This window comes from Ursus maritimus, unplaced genomic scaffold, assembly GCF_017311325.1.
Source record: "Ursus maritimus isolate PB19 unplaced genomic scaffold, ASM1731132v1 scaffold_3, whole genome shotgun sequence".
In the NCBI taxonomy this organism is placed as follows: domain Eukaryota; kingdom Metazoa; phylum Chordata; class Mammalia; order Carnivora; family Ursidae; genus Ursus; species Ursus maritimus.
Genome location: NW_024425563.1, coordinates 39,327,665 through 39,353,454, shown reverse-complemented (window position 1 = coordinate 39,353,454; position 25,790 = coordinate 39,327,665). Strand labels below are relative to the sequence as shown.

The following is a 25,790-nucleotide window of genomic DNA, read 5'->3' as shown; positions in this document are numbered from 1 at the left end:
ATATGCTAAAAGAGTAGATTTCAAGTATATTCCTCACAAATATGGTAACTATGTGAGGAGATATGTTAAATAGTTCTACTATAGTAATCATTCCACTATGAATATATGTATAAAATCAGCATGTTATACACTTTAAATGTATTTAATTTTTATTTTAAAAATCCTTTAATGAGGAAGTGGAGCATGCCACTCTTGATCTCAGTTTTGTGAGTTCGAGACCCATGTTGGGTGTAGTGACCACTTAAAATCTTTGGGGCACCTGGGTGACTCAGTTAGAAGTGGTCAACTCTTGGTTTTGTCTCAGGTCATCATCTCAGTCAGGGTCATGAGATTGAGCCCTGAGTTGGGCTCCCCCACTCAGTAAGGAGTCCGCTTCAGGATTCTCTCACCCTCTGCCCATCCCCCCACTCTCTCTCTCTAAAATAAATTAATCTTTTTTAAAAATCTTTAAAAAATTAAAAAATAAAAAAATCTTTTAATGATAGCATTAACTTTGCCTTCTGTCATATTGAAAATACTATCAATACAAAAGTTTACAAAGGCAAAAAAGGAAAGGCAAATGTTTTTATTTTAACACTAGGTGGCAGCCCAAAGTAACAAATTGTATCTACTTTTCAAAGCTTTTACCTGAATTTTAAGTTTAATATACTTAAAAACAGGAGGTGGGAGAGAAGAGAAAATGAAGTAAAGATAAAAATTTTTCAGCATTTTCAGAACTCTGCACTAGATTCTCAGGTTTGGTGGTTTTTTTCTTAAAAAAAAAATTTCATAGCAACTTCGTTTTCTTGTGATTAGTTGGCTGAGAAGATACTGTTATAATATACCTCTAGCTATAAGAGCAAAAATAATTCTGAAAGCAAATATTTTTTGACTTAGCTCATATTTAGAGACTGTTGTACTTTATTTTAATAATGGTTTGTTGCAACTAATTTTTTTATCCCAAATTAAATTGATTCTTACAAAAAATGTGTAGACTACACAATTGTTTTTGTAGAGGATTGGGATTTTGGTGACCTGTTTTTGTTTTGTTTTGTTTTGTTTTGTTTTGAATGCCTGCCAATTAGCGTAACATTTGAATTATTTTCTTCCTTTTATTTTTATTTTTTTAATTTAAATTCAATTAATTAACATATAGTGTATTATTAGTTTCAGAGGTAAAGTTCAGTGATTCATCAGTCTTATACAACACCCAGTGCTCATTACATCACATGCCATCCTTAATGTCCATCACCCAGGTGCCCCATTCCCTATCCCTCCCCCCCCCCAGCAACCCTCAGTTTGTTTCCCTCTCTGATTTCATCTTGTTTTATTTTTCCCTCCCTTCCCCTATGATCCTGTTTTATTTCTTAAATTCCACACAAGAGTGAGATCAGATGATAATTGCCTTTCTCTGATTGACTTATTTCACTTAGCATTGTACCCTCTAGTTCTATCCACATCGTTGCAAATGGCAAGATTTCATTTTTGATGGCTGAGTAATATTACATTGGGTATAAATACCATATCTTCTTTACCCATTCATCTGTCAATGGACATCTGTGCTCTTCCCATAGTTTGAATGCTCTTAAGACAGGGTTTCAGGAAACTTCACTACATTTGAAATCCTGAAAAGCCTGGAGTTTATGAGGAGCAAATCTGTACCTTACTTAAGTCTTTCTCTCCAATGACAGCCTTTGACTAGCTCTCAGAAAGCTTTATTCTTCTGACTTGTAGATAGTGTGATGACATATTTCTCTAACCACTAGGATGTAATTTATGACTGTTGAAACCTTTATTAGCAAGAAAAAAAAATCCAGGGAAGAGAAAGCAAGTTAAGATTTATCCTGTCTGCCACAAGAATAAATGGTGTCCACTGGGTGCCAAGTAAAGAAGTACCCATGAGGAATATGTATTATGATTTCTAATATTAAAAAGTTGGTTGTTGTTATTTTAATAATCTCAAGCTTTCAGAATAATTACAAACAGAATATAAATGACTTGTTTTTCTTGAACCATTTCAGGATAAGTTGCTGACCTGTTGCCCCATCACTTCCTAATATTTTAGTGAGATTTTCCCACAAGCAAGGACTTTCTCCTACAAATTATTACATAAACTTAAAAATCAGGAAGTTAATATTGATTCAAGACTATCATCTAATTCACAGACCCCATTTAACTGTCATGTTTCTTCTGTCTCCTTCACTCTGGAATAGTTCTTTGGTCATTCCTTATTTTCTGTGACCTTGACACAAACTAGTTTTTTGTGGTTTATCTCTTAGTTTGGGTTTGCCTCACGATTAGATTCATATTATGTATCTTTGGTAGTAAGACCGCAGAAGTGATGCTGTTTTCTTATTATATCTCATTACCAATAGGTGGACCACAATTTTGACTTGTCCCATTACTGATGACATTCACTTTGGTCACTTGATTTTTTTTTTTTAATTTTACTTATTTCTTTGAGAAAGGAAGAGCATGAGAGTGTGCAAGCAGGAGGAGGGGGAAACAGAGATACAAAGGAGAGAAGCAGACTCCCCACTGAGTATAGAGCCGAAGCAGGGGTCTATCTCACAACACTGAGATCATGACCTGAACTGAATCCAGAGTCCAATGCTTAACCAACTAAGCCACCCAGGTGCCCTGGTCACCTGATTAAGGTAATATTTGCTAGATTTCTCCACTGTGAAGTTCTTTTTTTCTCTTTGTAAATAAGTATTTTGTGGGAGCTATTTTGAATCTGTGTAATCATATTCCTCATCAAACATTGGCCAACTATCATGGAAATATGTTCAACAACACTAGCATTCAAAGAAAAGCAAATAAGATAACAAAACATTTTTATCATAAGATTTTTTAAAGTTTGATAACACCTCTTGATTGTGAGAGTAAAAGTCACTGTTATTGGGAGGGTATATTAATATTGCTTTCTGGAGAGCAATTTGGAAATACCTATAGGAGTTTTAAAGGTACCTATCTCTTGGGTATAACAATTCTACTTTCATATACCTGTCCTTAAGAAATCCACACATGCACAAATATACAGGATGTGTACTGCAAGGTATATACACTGGGGGCACACTATACCATTATTTATATTAACAAAAAGTCATAAAGGAACTTAATGTCGTCAAGTGGGGTGATTAATTAATAAGCTACGGTGTATCCATGTTTTGGAATTCTATGAATTAATTGAAAATAGAGGTATTTATTTTGACTTGGAAGAAAACCTCCCTATTGTTAAGGGGAAAAAGCAAGTTGTATCCCTTCTCCATATCTCATGTTGTATGCACACAACCAGTCTTTAAGCAGATCCTGTCAAAATATCTCCCAAATCCAACCACTTCTTACCACCATCATCACTCTGTACCATCAAGGCCCAGCAAGAAACAGGTGGCTCATTAAAGCTCGGTAATTTGAGGGTGTATTGAAGGGACTATTTAAAGGTGTAAGTAGAGTTAGGAAATTCAACAAGAGATGGTATGAAATCTCAGGGTTAGCAACAGTGCAGAGCCCTTATTAGCATAGGTTTGAAGGGGTGAATACTAGATGTCACAGAACCTGGAAAGAATAAACATCTGAAGAGGGCTGCCTGGGAGGAGCTAGGGGTAAAGGAACACACCAATTCCTGTGATTCTGCAGAAAGTGAGCCAGGACAACAGACACTCTCCTTACTCTCTTCCTGCCCTCCAGTTTCTGCCAGAGTCCCCCATTGGCTGAATCAAACCAGCCTCCTGGGACACAAAACACCATAGAGAAGGATGGAAAGTTCATCTGGAGAAGCAAACAGAAAACATCTAGAACATACTCTCCTCCAAGGCACTATCTTTTCTTGCCATAGCCTCCTAAATGCTCCTAATTACTCTCAGGGCTTCCTTTTTGCCCCTGTATTGTCGCTTACGCAGCAGTTAAAGGAATCTTTTATTTCTCTGCTCAAAACTTTTTAATGCCTTCTTAGCACTTTTATAAATTTTAGAAGCTATATTCCCATCTTAGCGCTGTGGGGGAGAACAAAGTTGCTTAGGATATACCACTTAGCATGGCAGATTTGATGGTGGCATTTTTCCAGGTTCTTTCTCAACTAATCAGGAATATCACATTATGTCTTTATTAAGCTAGATAGTAGGGATATTTGCCACCATTTACATAACAGTCATTGTCCTGGTTATCTTCTGTGTAACAATCCTAAAATTTAGAAGTTTAAAACAATGAACATTTTATTATATTTCAAAATTTCATTGGTCAGGTATTTGGGCATGGCTGCTTCTGTTCCATATGGCAGTGACTAACGTCACTTAGTGGCCTTCAGCTAGCAGACTGGCTGCTCTGGAGTGGTCAAGATAGCTTTACTTGCATGTCTGGTGCTTTGGTGGATATGGCTAGAATGCTACTATCGACTGAAGCACCTTCACATGGCTTCTAGAACATGGTGAGCTTCCTATATTATAACTGTTTTCTCCAAGACAGAGCAAGACGCCCAAGCAGAAGCTGCAAGGCTTTTTATGATCTAGCTTTGAAAGTCCCAGAATATCGCTTCTGTCACATTTTATTCATTAAGCAAGTCACTAAGGCCAGCCCGGATTCAAGGGGAAGAATAGGTCTATCTGCTACTTCTTGATGGAAGTATGACATGCTTGTACATGGAGGGAAAAAAATCAATGACAGCCATCTACCATCATGATAGTACTAGAATCATGATGACTAGGGACCAATGTTAAGCATTGCATCACCAAATGATTACTTTCCAAAAGAAAAGTTATCTTTAAAATGCTGCAATCTGGAATGCCTGGGTGGCTCAGTAGCTTAAGCATCTGCCTTCAGCTTAGGTCACGATCCCAGGGTCCTGGAATCGAGTCCCATGTTGGGCTCCTGGCTCAGCAAGGAGCCTGCTTCTCCCTCAGCCTACCGCTCCCCCTACTTGTGCATGCTCGTGCTCTGACAAATAAATTAATAAAATATTTTAAAAAATAAATAAAATGCTGCAATTTGTAGCAACTATGATCTTTAATTTATTCTAGGTCTGAAATATTTCTAAGTATTTTTGATAGCTATACTGAATTATTCTAGCCAAGGGTATCCAAGACCTACATGATCTGATTTTTCCCTCGTATTATTTTTCATCCCAGTTACAGTTTTGACTGCTTGCCAAATAAAATTTTGTGAGGTATTTCAGGTAAACATACACACGGAAAAACGTAGTCCCCTGCAAATCAGAGGTTAATAGCAAATCATGCCATCTTGAGCCAGCAAGTTATACAAGTTACCACTGATGCCTTATTTTCCCACATGTAAAGGAGGTTAAAGATGATACTTAACTCAGAGGTCCAACAATAATAGGAATAAAAGAAGGGATAGATATCATTACAGGTCCTACAGACATCAAAAAGATAATAAAAGGGTATCATGAACAGCTATATGCCAATAAATCTGATAACTTAGATGAAATGAACAAAGTCTTTGAAAAACACAACTTTCCAATACAAACACAAGATCAAAAACAAAATCTGAATAGCCTTGTTTCTATTTTAAAAATTGAATTTGTTCTCAGAAACCTCTACACACACAAAAAAACTCTAGGCCCAGGTGATTTTGCTACCAAACATTTAAGGAAGAAAATGAGATAATCATGGTCAAAACTTTCAATCTTCTAAATAAAAAAGGACATTGACATAAGCTAAAAAAACAAAAACAAAAGACAAAAAAACCCAAAAGAGTTGTAAAAATGAGTGTGAAACAAATTTTCTACAGGTTCTCTTTAAATTCCACAGAGGAAATGCAGTAAAACAAGTTTAGGAGGAAGAAATAATCAAACTTGCCAGACACATGTCTTAGGAAAGATAATTCCAAATTATATTTTGTTTCATTTTGTCTTACTCAGAGAAATGTAACTTGCCATAGTTCATGTGGAATTTGATTCTATATTTTAAAAAATAGACACATTTCTAAGAATGACAAAACAGTTGAATTGCTTCATAAAATGTAAGATGTAAGGTTCAAGGAGCTCAGTAAATGAAGCATAGCATTGTTGACGTTAAGATGCAGCATTCAGAAAAGCCACATTGTGTTAAAGTGCAGGGAAAGTGACTTCTCAAGTCTGAATGGCTAAGTGTAGTTCCCAGAACAATCATGAACAGTAAATAACGTTTCACTCTAAGGGAGTTAGCAGCAAACATTCCATGGCAATAAAGTCAAATGGCAGGTTCTCTATAAAGCTCCAAGTATACTTAATATGCTCTCAGTTCAATTGTGAGAATCATGACTGACTGAAACAAACACCTAGAAATATGTCTTTGAAGGTCTTTGAACTTATAGAATAAATGTAGGTAGAGTTTAAACTTCTTAAAATAAAATCCAAATCAAGAGATAAATAACTCAAGATGAAGATAATTATCTAGTATAGAATTAAAGGCTTGACTTAAAAAGTTTCAGTTTAGAATTAAGGTAAAGCCAACATAAGGAAGACTTAGTAATGGCCAATAAGTTACCTTTAGTACCACTGTATTTTTAGATTTTTGAGTTTTATTTATTTTTAAATCATTCTACATTTTGCATTTGAGAAGAGAATCCATGGATTAAATATTCTGTGACTTTCTGGGTGGGGCCTCAAATTGAAAAGAGTGACATCCTTATTTAACTATCTTAAGCTTCTTCTATTTGCTGTTAAGAGGTAAATTTGAGATGCCACACATTATGGCAAAAGAACCAGCACAAAATTAGAGTAGGCTTTGAGACCGAACAATTTAAAATTCTTTTTAAGTTAGCATTCTATAGCATTTAAAAGTGACTAGATCTAAGCATAATCCAGTATAATTTATCCACCATCCATCATTCAAATACAGCCACAGGAGTTAGCATATTATTATCATGCTTTTCCAAAACTAATTGAGGACCTACTAGATGCTAAAGGGGTTCAGAGTATGTCATGCTAAAACATACCACTTTGACATAAGGACTGTTTTCAGATGAAGACAACTGAGAAGCAGCAGACACAAAAAAACCTCCCTGCTCTCCCTTACACTAGGAAGAGCAGGATAATTCTTAATCACCAAAGACAGTTCTAGACTCTTAACGTCAGAGTAGCTACATACAAAACCTTACTAAAACAACCCTTATCTTCCATATTTTTACCTTCTCACAGCTTGCCATCCCTAGGGACCTCAACCCCTCTTCCTTTGTCTTATCACTTTTCTTTGTTAAGATGCTATATAAGTGGGGCGCCTGGGTGGCTCAGTTGGTTGAGCATCCGACTCTTCGATTTCGGCTGGGGTCAAGATCTCAGGATTATGAGACTGAGCCTGGTGTCGGGCTCCACACTCAGCACGAAGTCTGCTTAGGATTCTCTCCCTCTCCCTATGCCCACCCGACTCCACTCCTGCCCCTGCCCTGCTCACATGTGCAAACACACTCTTCCTCTCCCTCTCTCTCTCAAAAAAAAAAAAAAAAAGATGCTATATAAGCCCCAAGTCCTGACCACACCTTTGAGTTACTCATCACTGAGTTATCCCACATATATGTACATGTATGTGCTAATAAACTGTTTGTTTTTCTCTGGTTAATCTAGCTTTTATCAAATTTGTTTTGCAGGCCCAGACAGTGAATCTAAGGCAGCAGAGAAATTTTTTCTTCCTCTATAGTGCCAAAGATGAGTAAGTGTTAATCTCCACCTCTCATTAACTTGCAGTTTAATCAGAGACTGATAAATAAGTGGTAATTACGGCAAAGAATGATCTAGTTATAATGATATAAATAGAATTTGTGAAGACAGAGGAGTGAAAAACTGTTGTGTGTGTGTGACCACATCGAAAAGGTGACATCTGAACTGGTTCTTCAGTGATACACAGAACCCACCCCCCACGAAGTTCTTATTTCAGTTCTGCCCAGATTAACGAAAGAAGACAAGAGAGATTTGTGGGACCACATTATCTAAGTTTGGAAGCAATTTCTCCCATACCAAATATTACTTGTTTAAAACTAGATGCTCCACTCTCTATTCTTAGTAGTACTGTCTCTTCCTCCTCAGTATTTTGCTCTTGCTAAGGAAGGAGCAGCTTACCTCGGGGTGACTTGGACTGGTTTGGCTGGCTTTTTTCTCATTAAAAGGCTTTGATTACAGTACTTTTCTTCAGAAATTCATTTCTGTGATGATACCCAGTAATGTGCTTCTGCCTACTGACAAAGGAGACTAGGTTATATTACTGAAGCAAGACAGATTTTTCAGGCTTCTGAGTCTCAGCTCTGTCCCCCTCCTATATTCTACCACATATTTTCCCTCCATATTTTCTCATTCCCCAAGTTAATAAAACTAAACTTGCAGGTGGACTGCAAGCTGATATGCCAAAAGATGTTTCAGAGCTCCAAAGCACCAAATTTATCGAAGCAAACCAAACGTCTTTAACATATTACTTAATATTCCAAAGAGGAATAGATGAATGCTTTCTTATTTAGTGACGGGATTATTTGGAAAATCTGAATGAGGCCCTTTGCTCCTCCACCTCATTCCCTCAAAAACTCCTTCCCATACTTTAATACTCCTTCATTGAACTGATTGACTTCTTCTTCATCCATGGTTCAGATATGTTCTAGTCTTATGTCAGGAAATTCATTTTCATCTAGACTAAGCAAGTTAGCAAGTTTAATAAAATTAACCTCATTTCACATTTATGATATTCTAGTCTGTTGTACATATTAAAACACCACACATTTTTATTAGTGGAAAACCTGAACCATGCACTGAAAGAAATAAAGATTAGGATCCCTCTGAAATTGGCTCCTGAACCATTGCTTCTCATTTTGAATTATATTTCAGTAACCAAGAAACAAGTCAACTGAACTTATAATAGTATTTTCCAATAATCAAAATAGTACTTACATAATCTCTGGATTTATTTTTCTAATAGTCTATACAGTAATTTGAACATTAAAATTTATTTTTCAGAAAATATGTAATAACACTAGTCTGAAATTCTTAAGAATTCTGTGTAGAATTTACCCAGCCCACTTTTGGATATGGGCCAATTTTCCTTTTAATTTCAGTTCTACTCCACGTAGCTAAATTGGTGGGTTTTTTATGTATTCAAATCTAGAATAGAAGCTTTCCCATTTTTTTTTGTTTCAGAGTGCTTAGGCAATAAAGTATGTAAAGAGCTTTTGATTTATGATTTATGGCACGATGTAAAATGTAAGGTATTATTGCACTGTTTAAATTTTTTGGAGTCATTTATCCCTTTCCTAACATAATAGAAATTATGGGTTCTCTTTCCAGAAAAATGTCTATACATATAATATTTTGCATTAAATTTTAGAGCATCTAGTGACCCTCCTGGATAGTTCACACTGCAAGTTACAAAACTCAAGTCTGAAAGGAAGGCTACTTCACCTTTACTAGGCACTATTTATAGCATGCCAACGAAAAATTTAAAGTAGCATTACACATGTCAAAGCTTAGTTCTCAAGCTTTGTAAAAGATCAGAAAATGTCTGTATAGATCGCAAACTGCAGGCACTGGATGCTGTAACATCTCCAAACATAAAAAAATTGAAAAATAAAAGTAGCATTATTTATATTATAATGAATTTAGCAGAGCCTGCCTGAATAATGGGGCCATAATGCACCAAGGAGCTGCAAATTGGTTATCTGGTGACTGTCTCAATGTGGAGACAGAATTAGACCCAACAAAGCAGTTCCTGAAGTATGATTTAGTACATGACAAGTTGTTCACTGGACAAATATTTATGGAGCTCCTAGTTTGTATTAGAAATTGTGCTAGGGGTACCTGGGTGGCTCAGCTGGTTAAGCATCTGACTACAGCTCAGGTCATGATCCCAGGTCCTGGAATCGAGCCCTGCAACAGGCCCCCTACTCAGCAGGGAATCTGCTTCTCCCTCTCCCTCTGCCTCTCCCTGCTCATGCTAATAAATAAAATCTTAAAAGAAATTGTGCTACACAATGAAGCTTAAAAGTTTGTAAAAAGCTTACACTTTGAAGGCATGAAAATTTATATTGGGGGTATAAGAACAAGAAAAGAAGCAATAATAATACTGGAAGATAGGTATTATGATAGCGTTAAGTAGAGGTAACCAATAGATTAAATAAAATGGGCATTTGGAAAGGCAAATAAAGGCTTTCCAGACAAAATAATGAATAGATCAGTCCTAAATGATGAATAGAAATAAACCTATTAGGGTAAATGTCTTCATTGGAAAAGCGTCTGACATAGTGAAGAGAAGGGCCATATGCACCCCAATGTTCATAGCAGCATTGTCCACAATAGCTAAATCGTGGAAGGAGCCGAGATGCCCTTCAACGGATGACTGGATTAAGAAGATGTGGTCCATATATACAATGGAATATTACTCAGCCATCAAAAAGAACGATTTCTCAACATTTGCTGCAAAATGGATGGGACTGGATAATGCTAAGCGAAATAAGTCAAGCAGAGAAAGACAATTATCATATGGTTTCACTCATTTATGGAACATAAGAAGTAGGAAGATCGGTAGGAGAAGAAAGGGAAGAAAGCGGGGGGGTAAAGAGAAGGGGGAATGAACCATGAGAGACTATGGACTCTGGGAAACAAACTGAGGGCTTCAGAGGGGAGGGGGGTGGGGGAATGGGATAGGCTGGTGATGGGTATTAAGGAGGGCACTTATTGCATGGTGCACTCGGTGTTATATGCAAGTAATGACCCATGGAACTTTACATAAAAAACTAGGGATGTACTGTATGATGACTAACATAATATAATAAAAAATTATTTTAAAAAAAGAAATAAACCCATTAGTCTTAAACATATGCTTAAAGTCAGCATTCTATAAGCCTTGCTACAAAAAAATTGCAGTCCTCCTTCATTTCTTGCTCCTAAGTCAACCCTTTCCAATGATATATTTGGGTTCTTTATGTATTTACCTATTTATCTCAACATGTTTAATTTGCTATTTTTAAAGTTTTTGCAATTAGGCATTATCTTTTGATATTCCACTATGGTTGATGAGAACTTTGCTTTTTTAATTACGTCATCCCACTCCTTGCTCCTGGCCCCAGCATAGACATATGCACGCACACACACATACCCCATCTTCCTAATATATTGGTGTTGTTATTGCATTTACGCTATTTCGACTATGTAAATGCAGCATGTACTAAGATATAATGGCTTGACCTTTCTACATATTTTGTGTTAACATTTGTTCTGATTTGTTTGTACAGTTTTCTTTGTATTTATTATTAATTCAACCATCAATTCTACCCCAGATATGTGAGATTCCTCTGAAGGTGTTAACACGTTAGTTATTCTGTCAATCTTCATCTTCTTGAAGAACTCTATCCTCGAGCCTTCTGACCTACTCCAATTTGGACTGGTGGCTTTCTAGGCCTGTGGTCATTTCCTTTTTCCTATTTCTAATCTCTAGATCAACTGAATGATAAATTATCATCTAGGAAATAACTTTAGAAGCCATTCTCTCCATTTTATTTTATGGCCTTATTTCCATAGGATGCATTTCCCAATAGCTGCCTTAAAGGATACAGAGGAGGCAATATTTTGAGACTTTGGATATAGAATTCTATTTTGGAAATCTTTTCTCCTCAGAATTTTCAGATTATTGCTCTCTTGTCTTCTTGCTTCCAGTGTAACCATTCAGAAATTTGAAGCTGTTCTATTCTTAGCTCTTTGTGGTTTTTTTCTTGCTGAAAGTCTGTAAGATCCTCTTTTTGTGTCTAAAGTACTGATTTTTAAAAATAATGTGCCTTGGTGTGTCCCTAATACCACACTTTAAATTACTAGAGCTCTTTTTATTTTCATTAATACTCCTTTATTAAAAAAAACATACTGTTTGTTTTCAAGGATGCAACATATTTCTCAGTAAATGTTAAGATAGTTGGGTTCTTTTCCCTAACATTTCTTCTACTTACGTAGTGTTTTCTCTAAATTGCTGCTTTCTACTCATTTTGCTATCTTTAATACTAACTTTCAGTTGACTGTTGACTGTCATTTGGCAGGACACTGATGAAAATCTCTGTACTCAGGAATGAGTCATTTCCATAAGCTCTACTACAAAGCAATAATTCTCACCTTTTGCTGTGTATGAGACTCACTGGAGAAAATTTTTAAACCACAGATACTCAGATTTTATACCAGACCAATTGAATCAGTTTGGGTAATGAAAAAATTTACAACTTCTCAAGTGATTCTGATGCAGTGAAGTTTTAAGAATCACTGCTGTACAGTGACTTAGCTGGACTCAGTTGGAACCTCCAATGTAAAATCTTCTTGTTCTTTTTTCATGAGGTGGTCAAATTCCCAAGAGAAAACTAGAGGGTATAAGCTTGGTTGCCATAGTTCTGGAAACCATATATGTGATAGAGGTAGAGTTGGAGCTATTTGGCTTATAAACTTTCACTTAATACCCCTTTTCAGTATAGTATCCCTGCCCATTATCTTTTCTGAAGAACTTGTTTCATCCTCTCTAGAGAATGAACTTCCAATCTTTTGACAGTTTAGAAAAGGGACACTGGCCAAGCTGTGTGGGATGACTGCTGCTTGTTAATAACAATTGTATTTTTTTTTTAACATCTCTTCACACTCTTTCCTCCAATTCCAGGTATCTGTTGACTTCAATTACCGTCTTTCATGATTCTGTGATAGAAACTGAGTCGCTTGTTGGCTTCTTCACTAATATGTCTGATGTCTCATTTTCTAGAGCCTCTCCATGTGGCTTTGGCTTTTCCAGCTTGGTCTCAAAACACACATTTTATAGGGCATTGGGCATTCTAAGAGATACTGTTCCAAAGAGGAAGTGAAGGGTGCCAGGTCAATTAAGGTCTAAGTTTGGTTGGCTGTTATCACTTTCACTGTATTCTATTGGTCAAAGCACTCACATAGCCCAAAAGATACAGAAATAAATTCCACCTCTTTGTAAGGGAGTGACAAGGTCACATTACAGAAGAGAATATAGAATGAGATATATTCTGTAGCCATATTTGAACTTACTTTTTAATTATATAGGATAGAAAACAGCAAATATTTTGGGGTGGGAATAGCCTTCCACAAGAAAATAATTTCAGATAGCATAGCAGGTAACTGGTGAATTGTACTGTACATTGAAGACATGGAATGTTTCAAAGATTGTGAAGATTTACGTCTATCCTTCAACATTCTAAAGGTATCAAGGACCAATTCTGTAAGAAGGTTCTTGACTTTAAGTGACAAGAATCAAGTAGGCAAAATTCAAAATATTCGTCCAAACATTTATTGAGTGAATTACATTGTCAAAGAAACCAGTGATTAATGAAAACCCTGCTTTAAAAAGCTTACAATCTAGTCAAAAGAACAGCCATAGATATCATGATATAGAAAAGCGTAAGGCAAACATTGTTACAATGTTATAAAACAAAGCCCTGTAGGATCAGAGAGAAAACAATTTTGACTGGAAAAAGGGAAACAAAATTCAACCAAAGCTGCAATTTTGACTGGTTGAATTTAGGGAATAAAATAAGCATGAAGAAAGTCACCTATATGGCATGTGTGGAAAATGCTAAGTAGTCCAAGTGTGGCAGGATGAAGAAAATCACAGAGGATCATATATGGTAACAAGCTTGGCTTTATTCTGTAGGTTTTCAAGAGTAATTTCAGATTTCTGAGCTGGGAAAGTTAAGTAGTGAGTGGATGATGCAGTTAGATCTACAGCTGAAGTAAAAAGCTGACAGAAGAATATAGAATGATATGGAAGGGACTGAAAATATTGGCAAGATTAGCTAAGAGACCCTATAATAATCCAAGTAAGAAATAAAGTTGGGCAGAACCCCCAGATATATTTAGAAGTTAACAGGCTGAAAACATCCTGAACTGAATACAGGCAAGCCAAGAAAATATCTTACATATTTATAATTTACTAAGTTTGAAGACATACAACTAGTTTAAATTATTCCTGAGTAAACTACAGCTTTAAACAAAGAGAAATTACAATGTACACAATTAAAAACAGAGTTGAAACATTATTTTATAATGACTTATCAAAGTTATTTTCATCTACACTATTTGTTTTAAAGAAGTACTGTAAAATGCAACATGGGACTACCTAAAAATAACATATTAATTCTACCAATTATCTGCATATAATTTATGCAAAAATTTAAGTTTTTTTTCCTCCCATGGTCATATAATAAAGATATCTCTATATCAACTTTTTGTACTTAGTGCATATTTATATAATATAAATTAATTTTATTAGCTTGAAAAAAACTAAAAAAAAAAAAAAAAAACCAAACTAAAAAACTAAAAAAAACTGAAGTGTGGCCAAAAATAATCACCATGAAAATAATTAGTACTATTTGCTGTGCAGTCAACTAATGTTTATTGAGCACCTCCTATTTTCAAGAACCAAAAACACGTTGCCTCACAGAATTCTCAAAACCCTCTGAGATAGGTAATAGTATTTTTTATAAAAAAAGATGAGAAAAGTATGAATTGGACCAATAGGAACTTGCTCAATAATATAACCAGCAACATTAATTATATTAACTGCCAATTTTAGAAGATCATTATTTTTCACATTTCTGTTGTTCCCACTAAATCTTTGCTTTCACATTTTTAAAAATTCATACAGATATAAGCAGTATTTTTATTTATATCACCATTTCCTTTCCTACTTGTCTAAGAACATTACCACATGTCTATAGTTTCTTGCTTATAAATTTTAATAAAATATATGTACGTGGGCATGTATAATATCAAGTACTACTCTATCATTCTGGAATTTAAAGATGACAAAAGCACACATTTTAAAAAGCTACACATTAAACATATGCAAGCTATGATTTCTAAAATATAGTAATAGATACATTTTAAAAATTAACCTCATTAAAATTTTTGGTTTATAAATTATAATACAGAATGTTAAGATTAAGTGACTATGTATTATAATGGTCAGCTACATAGAAGGTACTGAAATACATATTCTTTCAAGTTTAAAGTACCTCTCCTACAAACTGGGCTAATGGAAGGTTATTTTAGTTCAACTGGAATAAAATTATAAAAGGAGTACTTTCCTTTATTATTACAAATAATTGTAATCAACAAGTCAAACACCACAGAATTCAATTTTGAGGATAATCCAATAGTAAATAACATCAAATACTAGCCAACATACAGTATTATATAAGTATATATTACCTTATAAAAAAGTCATTCTATTAAAAAAGTATCTTAATAGAAAGGAGAGAAACTATAAACAAACAGACTAGATTTAATAAGTGCCCTTATTTTACAGATTACAGACTGAGGCCAATGGTAGAACCAGGACTGATACCTGAGCCTGATTTCTCTTCTGGGCTCCTTCCACCATATCCATGTTCTCATTTTATGAATCATCTTATTTATTCACTCTACTTTAATTTGGAAGATTACCAAGTAGGGAAACTTTTTCTCTACAGCCCAACAACTCTCTAGTTTTTCTTAAAAATGAACATTACAAGAACAGGAGGCAGTTTTTGATGTTAGAACACTTTCTTAGCTAAAGATGAGAACTTTGTACAAGAAAAAGTTCACTTTACATATAATTTGGTTTGGCTGCAAAAAGCTTATATAAAAGTCATAGCGTTAAAACCTCTACACTACATCATTGTAACTTCGTATGTTGTGAAATGGTTTTCTATAATCTTGACATTTTCTTCAGATAGCCAGTGTTCCTGTTTTAACTGCCTTATGAGAGCTTCCAAAGACTTCAATCTTCCAAGAGTTTGTTGTTCTTGTAGCTCAAGAAGAGTTATTTTTGAATGTAGTTTAGAAACTTTCTGCCAGAGATGTTCCTTATTTACATCTTGTCTGCAGTAAGAATGTTCAATTTGTAGAACTTCTGTCTCATAGTCTATATCCTTATGTAAGGAGTCTTCAGTGTCTAGATCTTCATTTTCCACGGTTTCTTTTTCAGAAGACACAAAAGAATTAATTGGTTTGGAATTTTCTGTGGGTACAAAAATGGCAATAACAGATTGTTTATTTGCATTTAATTCTTCAACTGTCTGAGTGATTGTGCTGAATAAGAACGGACTTTCCTCTGCTGACTTAATTTCCATGGAATTATTTGTAAAGTTTGGGTTAGCAAGATGATTTGTAGTTATTTCAAACACTTCTTGGGTTTCCAAAGATGGCTGAATATCTTCTGAATTTGAAGTTGTCAAAGTAATAGTTGTAGAATTTACATTCTCAAAAGATGTATGAAAACCACCTATGTCTTGGGTAACTGATGTTTCCAAAGTAGATACTAGTTTTCCAATATCTTGTTTAACCAGATTAAGAGTTAATTTGTTATTTTGTATACTTTCTGGTTTTGGAGGTGGTAGCTTCACCAAGGTAGATGAATTAAGTAATTCTGTGTGTTCAGGGAGGATATCTGTATTAACTGTAATTTTCTTTAGCTCATTTGATGCAAATGATTCTTGTGACTTGGCTTTTAGGCACACTTCTTTCTCATCATCTAACTTTTTCTTCTGAGATTTTTTTTTGGAGGGGTCTTTTTCCTAGAAAATAATATTTTCAAATCTAAAGATGTCCTCACTAACCTTATTCTCTTATTAGTCAGTGCTGAATATTTAATTATAACTATGAGCAGTATATTGGCCAAGTAAATTTACACAGTTAAAAAATGTTCTAAGCATGTAACAACTCAAATACACTTTAAAGTGTTTCTTAAAAAATATTAAGCATATTCAATACATGATGGAAATATTTCTGATAACTCAAAGACCGGTAACAAAATCTTAGATCATTAACTTACATTAATAACTTAATGATTTATGTATATGTTACCTTTTGTTCTTCAGTTTAAATTTTTTTAATGGTTTAAATTTGTTTAATTATCAAACTTTTAGTAAAAGCATAAATTAGTCTTCCTTTTTCTTAAATATGTTTTCCCAGCAGTCACCTTTCCCTCTCCCTCCCTTAACCTCATTACCTGCCACCCTGCAACCTACCACCCTGCTCAGTATTATCCCTCCTCCCCTATGCTCTGCCTTCAATACCTGATTGTCTTCAGGCAAAGAAAATATTGTTGGAATTGCAGTTTGTTTCAAATATCGAATACCCCATCTGATGTCAAGAGAGTCAGGAGTAAAATGGTCACTACACAGGAACTGGTATTTACTGGGTACCCATGAATCTCGTTTCATATTCTTTAACCATTTTTCAAGTCTTTCTTTGTCATGCAGAGGAAACCTGAAATTAAAAAAGGAAAACTTTGCTATATTTTTTGCAAATTCCGGGACTGCATATATAGGTAACCTATGCATTGAGTGCTGCAAAAAAGCAAAGCAACCATTCACACCATATAAGAGCACCTTCATGGCATTACTACATCATCTCCACAGTAAAGATGACTAAGCTCTAAGATGTGTAGACAAAGCTTTTCAGAAGAATGGCTGGTAAGGGCACTTGGGTGACTCAGTCGATTGAACATCCAACTCTTGATTTAGGCTCAGGTCATGATCTCAGAATCCTGGATCAAGCCCCACGTTAGGCTCTGCGCTGAGTGCGGAGCCTGCTTGAGATTCTCTCTCCCTCTGCCCCTCCCCCTGCTCCTGCATTCGCATGCACACGCACTTGCTCTCTAAATAAATAAAATCTTTAAAATAGAAAGAAGAAGAAGAAGATGAAGAAGAAGAAGAAGAAAGGCTAGTAAAACATAACTTGAGTCCCTTTAAGTAAAATATGTGTGTTCCAACAAAGGATAAAATCTCATATTTTCTGTGGATTACATTTTATTTTTATTTTGTTATGTATTTTGCCTAGAACTACATAAACCACAAAGTCCCATTCAAATGTATTCTATACTAATACTACAAGTCAAACGGTGTCTTGTCTGTAATTCAAGGAAGTATTAAGCTTTAGGCTCTTATTTATATTAACGTTTTAAAAATAAGAAGTTAGTTCAAACAAGTGATTTAATGGACAATGAATACTAAATCCTGTAAAACTACTAATATTCCATTCCCTTTACCACAATCAACCTCAATTCTACCCATATGTAATTTAGTCTAATATTTCTAACTGGAAACCTTAAAATTCAAGCTCTGAAACAAAACTGACACAAGAACTAAACATGTTATAAGAACACTCAAATATTTTATAACATGAAATAGATCAAACAAAATACAGAGAAAGGTAAGACAGGTCTTTATAGGTGTTGTTCCTGTGTTGACAATAACCTTTATTTAGAGATGGTGCTAACACACTGAAATGTGTTTTATAGGCAAAATTGAGCTAATGACAGAATTGGAGAGAAAACTTTCTTACCAGTCTAAATAGGTTTCAGTTAAACTGTGTTAATAGTATTTCTGTTTCTTTCAATGATTTTATGACAACAGTCTAATACCCTTTTTTCAAAAAATAGTAACATAAGGTTTCTCATCCAAAAAGCAGCAATTGTACATTCCCTCTCAATCCCAACCATTTAGTTCATGCTTTATAATAGCATCCCTCACCCTCCTTCCCAGCAAATATTGATAACATTATAAGATGCTAAGGAAAAGGAGTATGGGTACTTTATCGGAAATAATTTTTAACCCAGATACCCTCACGTGGGAAAATCAGATGATCTATCTCTGGAAGTTCTTACCACAGACAGGATGTTCATACATGGTTTGAAAATTCCTTAACCTTGCACACATCAAGAATTCAGGTTATAATTATATAGACGTAGCCAGAAAAGGCATTTAAAGACAAAGAGAATTTTTTTCAGAGGACCTGAATTCTGTTAGCCATAGAAAAGTTCACACCTTTTCTGCTACATCTAAAATGAGAATATGCCTTTTACAGTATTTTCACATGCAATCTCATGTATAAGGATGCTGTTTGCAAATTATTTCTATAGTTCCTATACACTACGTTACCAAATAATTTTAAAAAATCACTCTATGAATATACTTGTTGGTAACTGGACTGCAATGCTTTCTCAGCAGGTCAATCTCTAAGCAATCTCTGGAATAGGTTTCCTAAACAACTTAGTACTTTTACAATGGTTCATTTTGTTTGGTAATTTTGTTTCACTGTCTTATTAATTACCCAAAAAGCATAAAATAATCACAGTACAAACTTAACACTATATGCATACAAAAGGTGAATTCTCAAATTAATATACAGTACAGCTTGCTACAGTGTTAGCATTTAACGAATTCACTTCTTCAAGTCTAGTGCTACTAGGGGAATAAAATTAATACAATTTTTACTCCGAGGATTATATACGGAAACAAAAAACTAATAAAAAATCTACTTTTGGTAAATTCACATTTTGAGGAAAAAAATCTATAACTGACTTTCTCTGACATTATTATTTTTCCCGTGGTTTCAGGGAAATATTTCCTGGCAGTAGTAATTCGGCACAACACTTAGCCCGTTCTCTGTACGAATGAAGAAAGAAGAGTATATACAGAGCCCTGAGCAGGAGATAGGTAGTAATTCTGGCTCTCTCACAAAACTTTCAAGGTAACCTTTCTGAAAGGCCTTAGTTTCCTCGGGAGAAAAATGGAATTAAGGAACATCTATGTAACCTAACTCAGAGAAGGTGTAAGCTAACTGTTGGGTGCACCTTCCCGCTTGGCAGGTTTGATGTGTACCTTAAATGGTGGTTAACGTCAATGACATAAGATCAGCTGCGGTGGGGAAACGCTCCGAAAACCACGGAGCACCGCCCAAACTGTACTTTTTTAAGTGGGTTATTTTACACCCCAAAAGGCCCCTATGCCTCGTCACCAGCCCCGTGACCTTGCTCAGTTAGGACATTTTTAGATAAACTGAATTCGAGCCTTCACGTCCTTCTCCCGCGCAGTGAAGGACCACACCGGGAGAGCCGAGGACGAATTTCCAGATACCTCAAACCCTAGCCCCAGACGCCACAGGACCGTGGCCCAAAGGTAAGGCTGACGCTTCTGCTCCAGGGACGACTTACGGATAAAAACTCAGCTTCCGGTCTTTACTGCTTCGTCCCCGACGGTTCTTACAGCAAATCGCTGCGCAATAGCGAGGCATCGCTCGGGTGCGGCCCCAAAAAGGCCGGCCCGCTACGGGGGCAGCGTAACCTCCTAGCCAAGGTGGAGCGCAAATCCAGGCCTCCCGAGCCACTGCGCCTGCGCTGAAATCGGCCGAGAGGAAAGGCGCCGCAATCGCCGACTCACTTCCGCTTCTGCGGGCTTCAGCACCGCCCTTTCAGGAGGTTGGGGTCGGAAGTGACGCACAGGCTGAGCGGCAACAACAGTTTTCCACGTGCGCGTAGGGCGCCAGGGTCAGGTGGGGAAGCAGGAGCCAATAAGGAAGCGTTTCGTGTAGGTCTTCTCCTGAGGTGGCGGCAGCAGCGGCCGCCGGCCAGTGGGGAGCGGGCTGAGAGGGGACGCGGCGGCGGCTGGAGGAGCGCTAGGTCTGTGTGCAAGCGGGAGTGGGGCGCGCGCCAGCTACGGGAGGCCTCGGAGACCCGGGCGAGGGGCAGGGCCGAGCAGCTGTGTGGAGCCAGTCGTCGGTCTCCCGGCGCTTCTGCTCTGCGGCGGGGCAGCAGCGGTCGGAGGGTGCGGATGAGGGATGAGGCCGGGGTCGCGGGGAGGGGTGTTTAGAGCGTCCTCTGGGCCTCGGCCGGTCTTTGTGGACTGACCTGGCCTCGGGATCCGCCACGGTCGTCTCAAGGCTCTCAGGCTGTCTGGTGTTGTTGAGGGATTAGGAAAAAGGACATGACCGAACCACAGAATAGGGCGTTTTGTGTTTTGGGTTGGCCGCTGGCTTTTTCGGGCGTCGGACAGCTCCTCCCAGGGCTGGCCTCCGGGCCGAGAACAGCCGTGAGGGCGGCGCCAGGACGGACTGGACGAGTACCGGTCGTCTTGGGGTGAAGGCTGGAAGGTGCAACCCAACCGGCCATCGGCTTTGGGGAGTAAGGCCCAGGCAGCCGTCCCGTGGGTCGCTCTTGGGAAGAAGTCAGTATGATACAAAAGTGGGCCTACAAAAAAAGTGTCAGATAATAAACTTGGGCTGTGGAATAGCCTTTATTAAACCAGTAATGTGCCTCCCTATCAGTTTTAGACTCGCCCTTTGACTAGGGAAGTACCTGCAGTCTTTGTGGCGTCCACAGCACTCGCTTGGTTTGCTTTCTTTAAATGAGGAGGTTGTACTTGATCTTTAGTACCCGTGACTATGAGTAACTCTTTGGAAAGGAGGAATCCATCTGCTAATTACGCTCAGGAGAGGCCACAGGAGAGGAAGGCAGGCAATTTCCACAAACCATAGTGTCTTTCGTCAGCCTCGTTATGTCATCATAGGTTATTAAGAACTAATACAGAGTTCAAACAACAGGATCACATTCGTTTCGCATCCCAAGTCATTAAATCTATACTATCCAGAATTCTAAGTTGAATTCTTAGGTAAAGCTTCTTTAACGTTAGAGAAATATTTTAATGATTACGGAGAAGTTTGAACATAAGTAACTTATCTAAAGTACAGACTATGAAAGTTTATTTTTCTGGTAGCCTTAGGAGAAATCTTAAATTCTATTATGAGTTTTTAACAAAACCCATCTGTACATTTTTTTGTTTAAATATTTGGGATCTTAGAATTAAAAAATCATTACATTCTATTGTATTGTCAATATTAATATGAGACTGAGATTCTCTGTTTGCAATCCTTGCTGAAATAAAAACTGAGGTTGGTGCTTTCTTTGGGAGGGAGGATTACCAATTCAGACAATCTGGGCTGTTTACCTTGGTAATGTACTTTTTTTTCTGTGACATTAAATACTTTTATTTTTAATCCTCTTTGAATTCTTGAAAGGAAAATTGACATCCTTTAAAAATTATTTGGATTTTCCACCCTTTTTACAATTTTTACAAATGATGAGTCTTCAGTATTTACTGGTAAAAAATAGTTATTGAATATTTTTGTGTTTATGTATGACCAGAGTATTAGTGAAAAGGTAAATCGAAGAAAGATTTTTATCTCAATTTGGTTGAATTACATTTGCTTTTGACAAGGTTACAACCAACATAGAGATAATAAAGCCTGTAAAAATGAAATAACATGGGAATAAGTACAAGATCTTATATGCTTAACATTTTGATTCTGCATTAAGTATACCTTGTATCCTAAAAGTTCAGTGGGTTTCTTTTAAAAGAAAAAGTCTTGAAATTAGCTGCATGGATAATTTCTTTTTCTTTTTTAGGATATTAGACATGGCTACTCCCCAATCAGTTTTCGTCTTTGCAATCTGCATTTTAATGATAACGGAATTAATTTTGGCGTCAAAAAGTTACTATGATATATTAGGTGTGCCAAAATCAGCATCAGAGCGCCAAATCAAGAAAGCTTTTCACAAGTTGGCCATGAAGTACCATCCTGACAAAAATAAGAGCCCTGATGCTGAAGCAAAATTCAGAGAGATTGCAGAAGGTAAGTTAAATGGTTATGTCTGAGGTCTCACAGATACTAACTAGTAAAGGAGAATGATAGCTAAGAAGTGTATGTATTTGGAGATACTGTGATGATGGGTGGCAGAATGGAGTCTACATTTAAATAAAGTGAGATTGTTGAGACTATCTTTTTATCACAATTACTTGGATTCTGGGATGGATGAATGAATGGTAGTATAAATTTTTATTGTCAGATCTTAAAATGTTGAAAATGTATCACTTCATTCTTCTATTGTTTATGAAATTGCTTATTGTTTCCATGTTAAAAGGAATTTTAGGTACTCAAAACTTCTACGCTGAGATGGAACAGTTATTTACTAAGTATGGAGATTAAATATAAAAATACTAAGTATAAAACATTTAAATAGACTTTGAAATGTTTTGGGTTTTTTCTTCGTCTGTATTTAAAAGCCACTTTTGTCTTTTGAAGGAAAAATATGAAAGAATTTTTATTTAAGACTAGTTCTAAAACAAATTGCACCTCCTGAGCATTCAGTAATTAATGGTGGGTGGAGGTAATTGAGTAGAGAGTTGGAGTTAAACACTTCAAATAGTAAGGAAGTAAAAAATCTGAATTCTTCTTAATTGGTTATATTGGGCCGTTAAATTATTGAATACAAGTCATAGTTTTATCCAAATAATATGAAAAATAACTCTAATTTTTGCCCACATGCTTATTCGTAAGTAATGGTAACACTCATTTAACAAATATTTATTGGATATTTACTAGGGGCAGACATTATTCTAACAGCTGATAATACTACACAGTAAATAGGACAAAGGCCCTACCTTTTGTAACTTTCATTTTAACTTTTTTCCTATGTTTGTAATGTTTTGGCTTTATTGGTGGTGTGAAATCCTTCCCTAAAATAGAGAGTTGAATTCACTTATTTGAAGAGATTTGGGTATATGTAATTTTCATTATCTTCAGTTACTAAAGTATTTTTATTTCCCTCAGCATATGAAACACTCTCAGATGCTAATAGGCGAAAAGAGTATGATACACTTGGACACAGTGCTTTTACTAACGGTAAAGGACAAAGAGGTAGCGGAAGTCCTTTTGAGCAATCATTTAACTTCAATTTTGATGACTTATTTAAAGACTTTGGGTTTTTTGGTCAAAACCAAAACACTCGGTCCAAGAAGCATTTTGAGAATCACTTCCAGACACGCCAGGATGGTTCCAGTAGACAAAGACATCATTTCCAGGAGTTTTCTTTTGGAGGTGGACTTTTTGATGACATGTTTGAAGATATGGAGAAAATGTTTTCTTTTAGTGGTTTTGACACCACCAATCGGCATACAGTACAGACTGAAAATAGATTCCACGGATCTAGCAAGCACTGCAGGACTGTCACTCAACGAAGAGGAAATATGGTTACCACATACACTGACTGTTCAGGACAGTAGTTCACTATTTTTCTGTTCTCACTAAACCCAACTAGTTGACTTTTCTTCAATATCTTTGATGCAAAACAATTTTCTGTGAACTATTTTGACAAGTGCATGACTTCACTTAACTTGATATAGATATTAAATGTATTTAAATGGTTTTTGACAGATTCAGCAACACTCAGTAGAGAAATAGCTAATTATTAATTTCCCCGATTAGGAAAGATTCTTTAAGAAAAAGATATTATAATTCTGCCTGGTCTTTTTTCTCTACCTGCCCTTGGGCTTACTTGCGTGGCCAGTTTTATTACCAAGAAAAGATTGAGTTCGCCTGATACATATTTAAAGGTTAAACTTTGAAACTTATTGTAGATTTAAATTGTGTGAAGTTGAATGGTTTTTGCAGTGAAACCTTTGCTAATTTAAAATTGCATGCTCTGCAGCATCTCTGACTTGGGTTGCTAAATGTATATGAAACTATAATTGAGTCATTCAGCAAAGGATAGCAGTATCTTTCCACTGAAAGCTTCAGAAAGGCATGATTTAATATTTACCACAGAACCATACCTTTCTGCAGTAAAATTGGAGTAAAGGAAATGATTGTAATGCTCTTAGCCATTTAGGCTGAAAGAAAGTTAAAAACTTTTGAAATATTACCAAGAGATTGTTACATGTTTGGTCCCTGGCTAATGATTTTGTAGTGTTGAAATCATAGCTAATTTATACATCTTTTCACATTTCTTTCTTAGTTGTTGGCACTCTAGGTCTTATTTGGATTCATGTATTTTTTTGTGTGTGTGGTTCCTCTTCTTTGCACTCATCTTTATCTAGAGATTGACTAATACCTCATTCTGTTTGTAAAAACAGCCAGTAATTTCTGTGCAACCTTATTATGTGCAATATTTTTAAATCCTAAGAAATGTGTGCTTTTGTTTTCACATAGACTTATTTCTTTAGTTCGGCACTTTTTGCATTATACTCCATATGAGTATTAATCCTATGGATACATATTAAAACTAGTAAATGTCTCATACAACATTGTATGTGAGTGAAAGAAATATAATATTTACAATATGATGTTCTTGGTTCTCATTTTATTGTTAAAAGTTTATTCTGTAATTCTAGAGCTATGGAGGGTATATAAACAAGGCAGCTGCTTATGCTGACCGTAGACCATTTTCCAGAAGTTACTTTCGGCTAACCTGAAAACCCTGATATGGCCTTGTTTGGTTGCCATTTGGTAATTTCTCTTACTTTCTTATCATCCTCCTTCCTTCACAAATTTTGGTAGCTTAAATATTTTGTTAATTATAAATTTGGTGTTTTTGCTTGTTAGGAGCAAGTATTCTTCCCTCTTTAGGCCTCATTGGGAAAAAGGAGAGACATTGCATAAAGCTATATTTGTTAATTACAATCTTTAATTTGAAAACTGTGAAGAAAATGAAATTCTATTAAATTTGTGTATCTTAAGTATTTTCTGAAAGGTATACCTACTGCTTTTGTTTGATAATAAGAAAATAGCCATACCCTGAATTTTGTTCTAAGGATCATCTGTAGCCTATCAAACAGAACAAATGAGGCAAGGAAAAAAAAAGCTATTTTCAAATCAGAATTAACTTTATATTATTAGCATCTGTCCCCTTTTTCTTCAGGGCCTGATTATCCCTTGTTTTTCCCATTCTGAACATTTATTTGAACCCCCTCTTTCTTTTTCTTTTTTTTTAAATCTCCCTTTTGACTTTTTGGCATAATTTTTGCAAGGAAAAAATGGACCCTGAATCTTATGAGTATCAAAAAGATACTTAGGTAATCTGCGGGGGTGTGGGGGGTGTGTGTGTGTGTGTGTGTGTGTGGTTTGATAGATAAGCAACTGGAAGTTAGACCAGTAATCAATATAGAAGTTTCCTCAATAGCTCTTTCTTTTTAGTCTGTACAGGTAGGTGTACAGATAGAAAATGGAAAACTTCTTAAAAAATCACCAATACAGTAGC

At 36.0% G+C, this 25,790-nt stretch overlaps 2 protein-coding genes across 4 annotated transcripts; one reads left to right on the top strand and one right to left on the bottom strand.

The window, feature by feature from the left end:
* Positions 1-13,200: 13,200 nt before the first annotated feature.
* Positions 13,201-20,139, bottom strand: THAP5 (THAP domain containing 5). The gene is made up of 3 exons (XM_008686508.2): positions 19,914-20,139; positions 16,993-17,185; positions 13,201-16,491 (listed from the first exon to the last, which is right to left on the bottom strand). Exons 1-3 carry the CDS (start codon positions 19,991-19,993, stop codon positions 15,586-15,588), a joined length of 1,179 nt encoding a protein of 392 aa, XP_008684730.1. The 5' UTR covers positions 19,994-20,139; the 3' UTR covers positions 13,201-15,585.
* On the top strand, positions 19,782-24,876 carry DNAJB9 (DnaJ heat shock protein family (Hsp40) member B9). Of its 3 annotated transcripts, none has more exons than XM_008686506.2 (3): positions 19,782-19,878; positions 22,161-22,387; positions 23,366-24,876. In XM_008686506.2, exons 2-3 carry the CDS (start codon positions 22,171-22,173, stop codon positions 23,815-23,817), a joined length of 669 nt encoding a protein of 222 aa, XP_008684728.1. In that variant the 5' UTR covers positions 19,782-19,878; positions 22,161-22,170; the 3' UTR covers positions 23,818-24,876. The 3 variants fall into 3 exon arrangements, with proteins under 3 accessions (XP_008684728.1, XP_008684727.1, XP_008684729.1); XM_008686505.2 differs by lacking the exon at positions 19,782-19,878 and adding an exon at positions 20,257-20,378; XM_008686507.2 differs by lacking the exon at positions 19,782-19,878 and adding an exon at positions 20,422-20,523.
* The last annotated feature ends 914 nt before the right edge of the window (positions 24,877-25,790 follow it).